We start from the raw sequence: 13,138 nt of genomic DNA on the forward strand, positions 1-13,138 counted from the left end.
TATCAATTGATTTTCAGTGATAAAGATTGTGTACCATATAAAGGAACATCTAAATGGAATTTCAGTTACTGGGAAGGTAAACAACATTGTGGTCTTAAAATAAGTTTATTTGCTTCTTTATAGTAAGAACGTAGTTTTAATTACAGTTCTGAGATGGTAGGAAGTATATGCCTGAAGGCAGTCAATGCCCAAAATGTTACCCTTTCTAACCAATTCTAGTGTGAGGAATAGTAACTTGTTTGCTTAACTCCTGGCAATGTATGTGCAAGGTATCTCTTTCTGAGATTCTGGGGGAAAATTATCACTCATATAGCTTTGCTCTAACTTGCTTATCCAAGTAAGAGTTATGGTCAAATCCCGGCAGCATAGGGTGTTAAGGCAGGAAATCAACCCTTGAAAGCGACCTTCCATAACAGCACTGAGCCATGCACACAAGCTAACTCACTCATACTGAGTACATTTAGAACTAGTAATTCACCTAACACACACATTTGTATAATGTGGGAGGAAAAAATCAGTACTCAGGTAAAGCCACCCACATATGTCAACATTTTTTCACTGTTATATAAACTAATTGCCTATGCATGTATGTTTTATTCATAGACATAGCATGAGACAACCTATTTAATACCTTTAACATTTTTGTTTTATATTTGGTCCTTTATTTTTTTAGAAAATGAGACCTGTAACATTGGTCTACATTGAATGTATTTTTTCCATGAAGATAAGAATTGCTTTGCTTTGAAGAGAAAAGCAAATGTTATTTAAAAGTATATCATTATCCTGACATGGGGTACTTGGCTTACAAGGGATTGCCAGATGAAAAGGAGCCACCAAGAAGACAAAGGGCAGTGGCGTCTGACCTAGAGGAAACTTTTTTTACAGTTAGATCCCACTCCCACCGAAAGAAAATGTGCTTTAGAGCTGGAAGGCCTCAACCAAGCCTGTCATAGTAGGATGTGTTCTTAAAGGCAGTCAATAGAGGACACCTTCCTAAAACAGGGGCTGCTGCTTTCTGAGACGAAATATGCAATGCTCCTCCACAATACTTGAGGGCAGACAAACTCTTGCCTGCAATGTCAGACCCTTTGCACATAAATTGAGGTCCTGACTGCTAGAAAGCATATGCTCCCTAGTCACACAAGCTGGGTGATTTTTTTTCCCATTAAAGGCAAGACCAGATGTTAGCAATGACCATTCAGATTTGAGTTTGGGCATCACATGCTGCAGGAGTGAAATGAGAGTGTTGCCCAGCTGGAGGGTTGCTGAGGAGAGCTGTCCATGATTTCAATATCCAAATCATACCTGCCCCTGATTAGGATTATTCGGACACAAACATATCTCATACTTAGGGTTTAATTTTATGTAGACAGTTTAGAAGTGGGGCAACTGTTGTGGAAAAGGATCACTGGGGGAAAAATAACAGGCTAGGACCTGAGAGAGAAGGATTTAGAAATTAGGAAAGAAAGTGCATCTGTTGTACCTGTAATTTGGACAAGTAGACAAGCCTCTTCTACAGACCTGTTGGGATTTATACCTGTATATTAAAGCCCAGATGGGCAAAATATCTTTTTCTGTAAACTCTTTATTTTTTTTCAACTTCCTTTGTGAGTGTTTTATTATAAATACAGATTACTGCATAAGTGCATTGACTGCATGCTAGGCATTATGACTGTTACAGTGTTTGCCCATGAGTATTGTTCTCAATGAGCTATTTTCAGTATTTTTTTCTATTTTGTTCTTAGCAATGTTGAATTTATGAAAAAGATAGCCAGTTGATACATGTAATGGCTAAATAGCACTGGTTAAGCAAGTTATTTAATTAATGCCAATCAACATAGGAAAGATAAAGAGTAAAGAATACAAGAAAATTATGTTTATCTAAATTTAGGTGGCATGGTAGAATGTTTGATTACATGGTGCTCTATTAATATTTCAGTTCTGGTCTTGAGAATCTATTCCCGCAGGGCTCCGTGGGATCCATGGGCACCGCTAGGGGGTGCTGTAGCAACCGCTAAGCCCTTATGGGCAGCTTTTCCTCCACACCTGGAAGTGCTGCCACAAATACACCATCAAGCACCTGTAGCACTTCTGGGGGGATTATAAAAGGGGCCAGCAGACATTATTCGGTGAGCCAGAGTCGGGAAGAGGGAGACAAAGCTTGCAAGGAGGAGTGGAGGAGAAAGAGGGAAAGGAGAAGAAGAAGAGAGTATTGTGTGGTATTGTGCTTTGGACTTGGTTATACTTGTGGGAATGGGGAAGATGTTGCCCACAAGTGATGAAACAAAATAAAAACATTTGTGTTTTTATCAGGGTGCCTCCTGCATCTGTCTGGGTCGGGTGAGTGGCTGCTACGCCCTCGTAGTGTTATCCACACCTGTCGGATACTGGTTCTTCACATAGACCTGAATCTTTACTAGATGGACTTAGAAACAGATATCTAGTGTTTTGGGCCGTAAAATACGCTTGTAATTTTAACTTAATCTAATTTATATTAAAAAATCAACACAAATACAAGGGCACTAAAACATTTTTTATTACAGCTTACTAGCCAAAGTTGTCAGGTAGTGTACTAGGTCAACTTCAACTTCAGCTTTAATTTTTCACCCAGGAAAAGACAAAATAACTGACTATAACAACAACATTAATAATATCTTCAAGTTGACAATGTCAGAGTCTAGCTAAAAAGTTTGTATTCCTTATCTACACTTAAACCTCAACATACCCAGGAAATTCCAATATCAAAAGAATGTGAAAATCATATTCAATATTTTTATCCTGGAAACCTGAGAAAATATCCCTTCAAAACAGTTTACTAGTTTAGTTTTTTGCTGTAGTACTAAATGCTTTTATTCTTGAATAATAAAATCAGTATAGGAGAAACACACAAGATATTACGGAAAAAATTAGTGTCCACGCATACTATTTAATGACTATTTCTGCAAAGATTAATATAATGTATTTTTAATTTATGCATTGTACTGCTGCTGAGTGCCACTGGAGCAACCAAAGACCAAAGGACTGCATTAGTACAAACGATAAATGTAGGGTGGAAGAATACAATTAAAACATAGACAAACACAGTTAAACAACCTCACGAATAAACAAACAAGTATTTTCAAACTGTCTCTGTAATGATTATCTCTCTTTCTCACACACAAACACTCTACACAGGTTCTTTCTGATGGCTGGCTTCTCAGGATAGCACTCCCCTTTCTGACAGTATCTTTGTTCCCAAGTTCCCAATCAATTTTCATGCCAAAAAAGCAACCACTCTTTGATCACATCGCCCTTGTGTGTGCATAGATTCTCATTTTTTGTGAATGGCTGTGTTTTCAAGGGTGATATTCATTTCAAGGCTGCAGTTTTCACTTTTCTTTTTTGTAGATCATTAGCACTTTATGCTTTAAATATACACTTGATGAGAAAAAAAAACCCACACATGTAGCACCCAGAATTTTTAACCTATGTTTTAATTTATTTGAATATATAAATATTCCTAAATTAAGTATGTTAATGATAATTTGGCTAATTTGATAGCTTTGTTGTGAGCAGTCTCCCATCACAACTCCAGGCATCATGTCTGGAAGCATCATCTCTGGCCAATAGTATTGCTTCCAATATACATTGTCCACGGTTGATTTAACATCATTAACTAATCTCTGATGGAAAGACCCACTATATGTGGGAACTGAGTTCAACTTCAATTTTTTCTCCGGGCATCTTTACCCATTGAAATGTGTGCAGCATCAAGACCTACAGGCTAAAAAAACAAGGTTATGACAACCATTTTCAATGGGCACTTCTATAACTGACTGAGCAATTTCTTCATTGTAGGACCCAGCCTTTTCTTCGGTGTTTCTTAATATGTTGACTTCATTTTTGGTGGTTAACTGCAGCTTGCACCAGTGATCATGGTCAAGGCTACTCATCATGATATTGCCTTCATACTAAAAAAAAAGACCTATAAAGGACAAATGAGAGGGCTGAGTCTAGGCCAATTTTATTAAATAGCAGAAATGTACAAGTGTAGTACCAGGGACAACAAAATATATCTTGCTGCTCTTGTCTTCCATATTTGCAAACCAGCTGAGGAGACAAGTCTAACTCTTGTCAGTGTTAGACTCAACCATTATCTGTTTTTACTATGGGCACATTAGATTTGCATCTACTACAACAGTCTTTCTTTGCAGTGTAAAGGAAGTAGACTATGGCTGAGATTTCAGAGAATATTAAAAGTTCATCCATCTCTCTTATGCATGATGCTCGAAGTTGTAGTACATCTATTTTATTAAAACCTTTAATTAAAGCAGCATTGTCATTACAGTAATATGGGCAAAACAGTTTTGTAATATACCTTAAATGTCACTTATTACTCTGTGTTTAATAATGTTGGTTCTGAAAACACTGAGCTCTGTGATACTGATTCAAATATTTTTCCGAGGTATCTAAGGGCAAGCATCTTATTTGTCTTTCCTATATATTCATAGTCAGAATGGTGTGACTGAATCTGTTATAGTCAAAAAATCTAATTCTGCATGTAAAGAGCTCAATGGTGGGTGACCATGCATATTTCTTATTGATTATATAGATGTAATATGTTTTGGTTTTCTTTTGTTACGAAACTTTTAAATTATTTTTTCTCCAAGCTGCCACGAAGTCAAAGATTTCCCAACTAAACATTGTGCGTTATTATTTTAAATCTCCATCTTTCCTTTATAGCACTTCTGAAAAAATGCAGCAGACAGCAAAAGCCAAAAAGTAATACAGTGCATCCCTTTTGGACTACTAAGTAAGTAGCATTATTAAAACAAAATACTTTTTATACTTTTTGTGTTAGTTCTGGATTGCAAACTAGAACTAAAATGACTGTGCTCACATACACGCTAGTAATTACTGAATGCTTTAGGTTCAGTCAAAAATACTACTTGAAATACTGCAATATTTTTGTCATTTGAAGGTGCAATAATAAATCTCTCAGTGCATTTTCGGAAACAAAACAAGCAAAAAAAAAGGTTGATTGGTTTCTAATGCAGGCCCTGCTCCTGAGGAACCCTTGAGAACACATATAAACAGCGGCCAGTGGTGGTGGATGAGAGAGGGAAATACTAGAATGAGTAGAGCTATTCTTATTTTAATATTCCTGTTTGCCTAAATTATGATCAAGAAAATCTATTCTGCTCTGAAAGGGTGCCATTGTAAAACTAGTATAGCCATTGTAAAACTAGTATAACAAGCTAGCATTTGCTGTTAAAAATATCTTCCTATAATTAAGTATTTGACGCAATAATAAGATCAAGGTTCTCACTTGAGGGAATGCTTAAAAACTAAAGATGTTTATAGTTCAGTTACTGAACTGATTGTGAGTGTTTTATCAAAAAATACCTTTCAATGAAATCATTTCAAGATTTACTTTCCATTTGCTTTTGGGTGATCAAATAAGCTCCTATTTACAGATTAAACAAAGAGTAATACCAGTACTTTCTTATCATCTTATCTTATCATATAATCAATTGCTACAAGATTAACTATTGTAAAATCCCCAATGACATGTGAATTGTTTTTTTTAATCAGAAGAAACAACAAAAGAACTCTTCCACAGTCAGTTTTTGTAAACGAGCTTCCATTCCTAACTAGTGGGCAAAATCCACAATTGCTGGAACAATATGTTTTATAACATCTTTCCTTGAATGCTGCTTCAGAGTTTGATCAACATAACACAGGTACAAATTGTGATTAGTTCAAAAGAAAGAAACTCAATTAAAAGGCTTTCTTATATCCTGCATAACTATGAGATGCAATTGATCTCAAGTACATTAAAAAGAACCACAGGCCTTGTCAGGAAAAAAATAATAATTTGGTGTTTATTTCTGATCCATTTCTCACAAAGCTCAGGTGGCAACTTCAGAGAGGCAATTTAAATCATCAAATTTGAATAATTGTGTTCATACAGTAAACTTTATGTAGAGGTAGTGACCAAAGCCTTACAAAAGCATTTCTCCTCATAGGTCATAAATATGAAAAAAAGGTCTGAAAACTCTGTAATGGTATATAAGGTACACTATATATAAAAGGCTGTTTTGATTTTGGCATTGTTATTCTGTGCATTCGTTTTTTAAGGCTATTCTGTGTCCCCTGGTATAAGAGTGCGTATCACCTTACTTGAATATTGGCTTATGATGATGCTGCTGCACATCCTTTCTATCGCACAGCATCATTAAATAATTCCAACCAAAGAATTATTCAGCAGATGTGTTTTAAGAAAAGCTGCTGGGGCTTCAAAACAACTACAGGAGAATGTCTTCATAATTCAAACATTAAAACAATCTAGACAAAAACAGGCCATTCAGCCAAACAAAGCGTCTGTCCTAACCAATTAAGAATTCCAAAAAAGCATCAAGTCCAGTAATAGTAATAGTGCCTCACTATGACTGCTGTCTTATCTTTAGCCAAGTCAGAAGTTTTCTTCTTTTTTGTAATTCTTGTGCGTCTGTAAAAAGTGAAATATGCCTCCTGAGACTAATTATCTGTTTATGAAAGACTAATGTCCCATCTAAGAAGGGATTCTGCCTTAGTCCTATTTCTGGTGGGTTAGTCTCTGTACTCTGCATATTCCCGAAGTTGGTTAGCAGGTAAAAATGGATATGACTGCGCATGACTCATTTGCTTTCTCTCTATTTCTATTTACATTTAGAAAAAAATATCCAGAAAAAAGATTTTTTAATGCAAATGCTTTGATTTCCTGAACTGTGTATTAGAAAAATAGAAAAAGCATACGCACATTAATGTATATTATTTATTTCACACAGATCAGCAAAACAATGAAAAAACAGTACTAAAGATTTCATTAATTTTACCTTAGAACAGAGCTTCAAGTTTTCTACCTCGCTTATTTGCAAATTTGATAATTCACAGCTGATTATTAAGAATGATAAAGAAGAAGTTCTTCTTAGCCAGTAAAAAAAAAACTGAATATACAGCAGCACAGTGCCAGTTCCTATTACACGCTGGAAAGAGACATTACTATACCATGTCAACAGCTAGTTAGACAATTTTTTTTAGAATGCTCAGCCCCACTTGTCATCCTTGCACATTACTCACCCAGTTTTATGCTGTCTTTATGATGTGATAAAGGATTGATTTATTTTTGTGTGTGTGTGTGTGTGTGTGTGTGTGCGTGTGCGTGTGCGCGTGTGTGTGTGAAAGTAGCCCTCTACAGAAAGGCCCTGTTCAATAGAAACATCATTGTTTATTATTATTAGCTCAGTTACACAAAATAAGGCATGCCCACAGATATTGGCAGGACAAGTGTATGCCAATATCCTAAGGCATGTACTGTATATCATGGCAGACTATAAGTTGGTTTTGAGAAAGATGCTACTGTATATTAATTACTTTTAATTTGCTTGATGTTTCTTTATTGAATAATGACTGCCCTTTATTAAGGATCTGAAAGAGTGGTAGAGATATGGTGCATAGAGATACTGTACATTCACACATTACTTTGCCTATTCCCTAGTGAAAAAAATGAACACACTCCTCCACATGTTTCTTTAACTATAAATGGGATCCTTTTTTATTTTTTGTGTCAGTGAAAATATGTTCCCAACTCATGGCACTATTTACATTTTGTCATATGTACTCATTATGATTTGTATCTTTATATATGTTCAGTCTCTGGACCTTCTGTTCTCCAGTTAGCAATGAATTTGACACTGAAGAAATCTTTCTACCTGAGCTAAACATGACCTTCTGCAGGTCAATGTTTAATCTTGTCATTATTTGGCAGATAGTGCTATCAATACACCACAAAAGGCTAACAATATGACAGTTTTTTTTAACAATTTGTTTATTATTTAAATGCTTTATTCATTAAAACAATTCTTTGTGTAAAACATGTATGCAGCAGTCAGATAACATTCTAATGGATTCTAACAGAGGTGCACTCTGCTCCTACTGTTCTTCAAACTGAGGTAGGTTGGAAAACTACAGGTATGTTACATTTTTATAATGCAATGGATGAGATGGGAGGCACAATATCAAAACTAAACTACTATAACCTATATACCTCAGGTTTTATTTTGGTTCATTAAGATGAGTATCAAGGTGGTGTTAATTTCATGCAGTTTTGGAGTTATGTGGCACCTCTTAATAATGGACCACTGGCTAATATGCAAGAATAAAGTGTATGCCAAGGGATTATCATACAATGAGTGATTTGTGCAAAGCACAAGCTACCTCTAGCATTAATTACTATGCACAAGGACTAGGTTTCTCTTTAATGCAGATTATGCATATCATAAGGACTTTCCAGAGAATACACGAATCGAATAGCAAATTCCTGTACAGCAGCATTAAGATTTTCTTACCTTCACATTTCTCCAAAATTTGAACTGTATCTCCAATTTCCAGTGATAAACCATGAGGGACTGTTGCACGGAAACTTGCAAGAACTGAAAGAGAAAAGAGGGATATCAAATTAAATAAATACATTTTAAATAAATAATAATAAATAAAATAAAAAGTACACATATTCCTTCAGCCTCTCACTGGGAATACAATCACTCTTTAATAACTGGATGAACAAATGATTGTAAACGTAGTATTTAATGTTACATTAATTTGCATTGACATAAGAAATAAAATCAGAGATTTTGAGACAAAAATAGTGAGAAGTCAAGCAAAATGACACCTTTTATTGGCTAACTAAGAAGATTACAATATGCAAGCTTTCGAGGTAACTCAGTCCCCTTCTTCAGGCCCTAGTACTAAAGACAAAAATAGAAACACACTGCAGAATCAGCAACAAAAGAGACTGAAATCAATGTCACATACAAAGGTGGACTTTTTTCTTTTTAACCTAAAAGTGTTAAATGTCTGAGCCCAAAAGCTATGCCTTCCTTGCATTAGCCCCTAGTGGTTCCTCTGTTCTTAGTAGCTCTCGTTGCTAGCCAATGGTCTGTGCACTGTGCTAGTTTATCATTCCCACCAGATAATTATTATAGTCAGGCTTGATTAAAGTTGCTTTATGCTAGATTGGGTGATATTCTTGTTTTGGTTGCAGAGTCTGCTCACTTAACTTCTACTTAGCATTTTTTATCAAGTTTTCATTACTGGTCAGAAATTACAGAAATTCAGTGTCACATATGTTTCAAACAAGTATTGTAAACAAATAACCTAAAACAGATATACAGTAAAACCTCGATTATCCGTCAGGGGTCAGGACCTAGGCGTGACAGATAAGAGAAAAGACAGATAACAGAACAGCTACTTTAAAAATGGTATACAGTGGATTAGTTTAGCAAATAGTCATATTTATTTACAAAAAAAAAACTATATTAACAAAATGAATTAAATAATACTATAATGACCAGTGTAATAAACAAATATAACTCTGGTACTGAAGTTTTCTACGCTTTACTTAGAGTCTTCATTCCATAACAAACAGTGCTCTGTCTTATACCCTGTTATCTGGGTTACAGAGCACATCTCCAAAACAATAAAAAAGCTTTCCCTACCAATAATTATCTCCTACCAGTCACGTTGTTTTTTTCTATACCGTAAACACTCCTGCTTACTGTCTCCTGACTCCATGTTCAAAACTTCCTTCTGCCTTCCTATTTCTTATAACTTCTACTGTCACTCATCTCCTAACAGATGTATCCGTCTCTCACAGAAAAGAAGACCTTCACCAAATTCCATCACTTATACCATTCATTTCACCCTTTCTGCTCCTCCACAGAGCATCAGAAGCTACCTGCTTCTCAAAATATATTAAAACATAATGTAACAGAATTTAAAAAGAAAATTACAATGCAGAACAAAATTAACATTGATACAGAATAACATTACTGTCAGTGGTTTCCTTTTCAACACATTTTTCAATTTTGCCAGCATCACTCTTGAAACTGAAGCAATACCTGAAGCACTTTTGCTGTTTCATAAACGTTTCAACACCACACACATACATTTATTGGCCATAACAATGTATAGTAGTTTGATTATAACAAAAGAGAAAACCTACAAAACACTATTAAAACTGTAACTGACACTGTGGTTTCAAAATGCGGCATGACACATGATGCTGGGGAAAAACACTACATGCTAGCAAAAGGGAGAGTTATTCCAGTGTGCAGTGCTCGCAGCGAATCATTCAGAAGTAGTAATAGGTAGATGCTGGCATATGCAATGATTTTTTTTCCCCCTGAAGATTAATGGAGACTGACAGTTAATCTAGTGATGGATAATCAACGTTTTACTGTACATAAAAACAAAACTACTTCACCCCCAACCATCCATATCCCATGCAATAATAGAGACATGTCCCTCACACAAACCTCTAAGGAGCTTGGAAATTAGTGGGAAGATAAATTATGTTAACCACTGTAGTACATACAACCACAAATAACCTCATTCAGAGATAAGCACCTAGACAGGCTGCTGGTTATTTAGCTGAGTGGTACTTACCACTACTTGTAATTTCCAGGGTCATAAGTAAGCATCCCAGCCAAGTTGTATTAGGAATTACAGTTGCTGATAGGGGGACATGATACTCAAGTGTCAGTTGGTGCTTGGTTTTCTTGCCATCATTATTCCTTTTCTAACTCTTTGGATTACTGTATTATTATTAAAAACTGTAGGTTGTTCAAGAGTAAAGTCATCATATCATATATCTTCCTTGTTCATTGAAGTTTTAAATTATTTGTATTTTGTAATTGAACGTACAATAAAATTACTTCACAACCATTTACTAAAAAAATGTGGTCCACCTAATTCTCTGCACTCTATGTGGGAAAAACTGGACAAACACTCCACCGAAGAATGATTTTTTCACAGATTCCACATAAAACGTGGCAACAGAGATGTACCTGTAACAGCTCACTTCAACAGCCATGGACACTGCGAGAGGGACTTTAAAGTGACAGTGCTTATGGGCAACTTCATAACATAGCAAGAGAGAAAAGAATGGGAAGTTAAACTCATGCAAAAATTTAACACATTACAACATGGTTTAAATAAGAGACAAAGAGTTTTATAACAAGATAGGAGGACTGTTTGCATCTCTAGGACTGTCCCAGACAACCTGACTACAGATCCACATTGTTTTGAAAAACTCATCAGAAACTTCAAAAATCTTTGTTGGACAGTTATCTTATCCAAAGATCTTGACTATATACTGTACATTGTTCTCCTCTCTTGCTAAATGAATCTTAGCCAGGAGAGGTCTATTAATCTTTTACATTTAAGATGTCTCAATTAAAGGTTTTCCAATGTTGTATCTGTTCCAGTGTCTATATAAGCACAGGGACCTCCAGTTTCTGTATTACATCGTGCCTGAAGATGGGGCCTGAGTTGCCATGAAAGCTTGCATATTGTAATCTTTCTAGTTAGCCAATAAAAGGTGTCATTTTGCTTAACTTGTCAATACATTCATAATGGCTAACATAGTACAACAACCTAGTACAAAAAAATCTGAAACATATTTACTTAAAATAACTAATAAAGCATTAAGTATTTTTGCAAAAAAATCTATTAATGGACATTTTAGTCCAAGTTCAGCCAAATATACAAAATTGGATAATGAATGAAGTCTGGAACTAAACTTGTTTGTAGCCAGAGGGCCACCTGTATATGGATAAAGGTATCCATTGTTTTAACCTAGCAGAACTGGCAGTAAGGGTTAATGGACAACTCCATGGAATATCATTTACAATGTCTGTTATATTAGCAGTGCACAAATTTAAGATGTATATTTTGATACTGTGAATTTCTGGAAACTAGAACAGTAGTCTTGAATATAAAATTTCATGAAATTGAGTGAAATAAAGGGACGATCTCTTGAAATGGTAAAGACTGGAAGGAAGCCCTGCATGATAACAAATACAGAGCAGACACTGGTCTTGGGGTTAATGAGAAGAAGAAACTATAAAGGGGATGAAATGGAAGTACAGAGAATGGAGTGTCATTTTACATAACACTGTAGTTGTGACCCACTGGGCTGGCTACTTTGAGCAGTTGTTCAAAGCTGATCCTCTGGCTAGAACGATGAATGTCTCTGGGTCCATGGTCCTTGAGGCTGATCATCCAATTAGATGTAAACCACCCAATCTCACTGAGATTGCACAGGTGGTGAACCAGAAGAGGGGAGGAAAGGCTGCAGGGATCTGTGGTATCCAGGGTGAACTTCTCCAGGCTGGCATTGCAAGCAATCTTTGCTTCAATTTGGGAGACTGGCATCATCCCAACTGACTGCAAACTGTGACTCGTCATTCCTATCTGGAAAGGGAAGGGTGATTGCCTGGATTGCAGCAACTACATGGGGATAACACTGTTCTCTGTGCCGGGTAAGGGCTTTGCTAGGGTCATCCTCAATAGGATCTGTGATCACTTGCTCACCTACCAGCGACCGGAACAGTCTGGTTTTATGCCTAAGAAGTCTACCATCGACTGCATCCTGGCACTGACGGTTCTCATGGAGCGCAAACGCGAATATCGGCAGAGTTTCTTTGCAGCCTTTGTTGATTTTCGTAAAGCGTTCGACTCAGTTGATCGAGCTGCCCTGTGGGACATCCTGAGGGTTCGCAGGATCCCCTGAGGTTGCTGGATATCACGGCCAGCCTGTACACTGGTACTGTAAGTGCTGTGCAGAGTGGAGGCAGGACCTCTGCGTTTTTTCCCAGTTGATTCTGGGGTTCGTCAGGGGTGTGTTCTTGCTCCTGCTCTGTTCAATGCTTGTATGGACTGGGTGTTGGGAAAGGTCGTGGGGTCCAGTGGCTGTGGGGCATCTGTTGGTGAAGAAAGATTCACGGATCTTGACTTTGCTGATGATGCTGTGATCTTCGCGGAGTCAATGGAGGCTCTGATCGGGGCACTCGGGAGACTGAGCGAGGAGTCTGAGTGTCTGGGCTTGTGAGTATCCTGGATAAAAACCAAGATCCAGGCCTTTAATGACCTCTTGGGCACAGCCATCAGCAATGTGTCTGTTTGCGAAGAGAGTGTCGACCTTGTTGACAGGTTTACTTACCTTGGCAGTGACATTCATGTCTCTGGTGACTCTTCCTATGAAGTCAGTAGACGGATTGGGAGAGCATGGGGGGTCATGAGGTTGCTGGAAAGGGGTGTGTGGTGCTCCCGATAT

The 13,138-nt window shown here is 36.8% G+C and overlaps 1 protein-coding gene across 1 annotated transcript in view; it reads right to left on the reverse strand.

Annotated features, from left to right (window-relative positions):
* Window positions 1–13,138, reverse strand: part of LOC114658995 (dedicator of cytokinesis protein 4) — a 432,716-nt gene that overhangs the window by 277,156 nt on the left and 142,422 nt on the right. Inside the window, 1 exon segment of the mRNA XM_051928746.1 lies at window positions 8,370–8,453. Within this exon segment, the coding sequence (XP_051784706.1) occupies window positions 8,370–8,453 (84 nt within the window).

The sequence above is a fragment of the Erpetoichthys calabaricus genome, chromosome 1, assembly GCF_900747795.2.
Source record: "Erpetoichthys calabaricus chromosome 1, fErpCal1.3, whole genome shotgun sequence".
Lineage (NCBI taxonomy): Eukaryota > Metazoa > Chordata > Cladistia > Polypteriformes > Polypteridae > Erpetoichthys > Erpetoichthys calabaricus.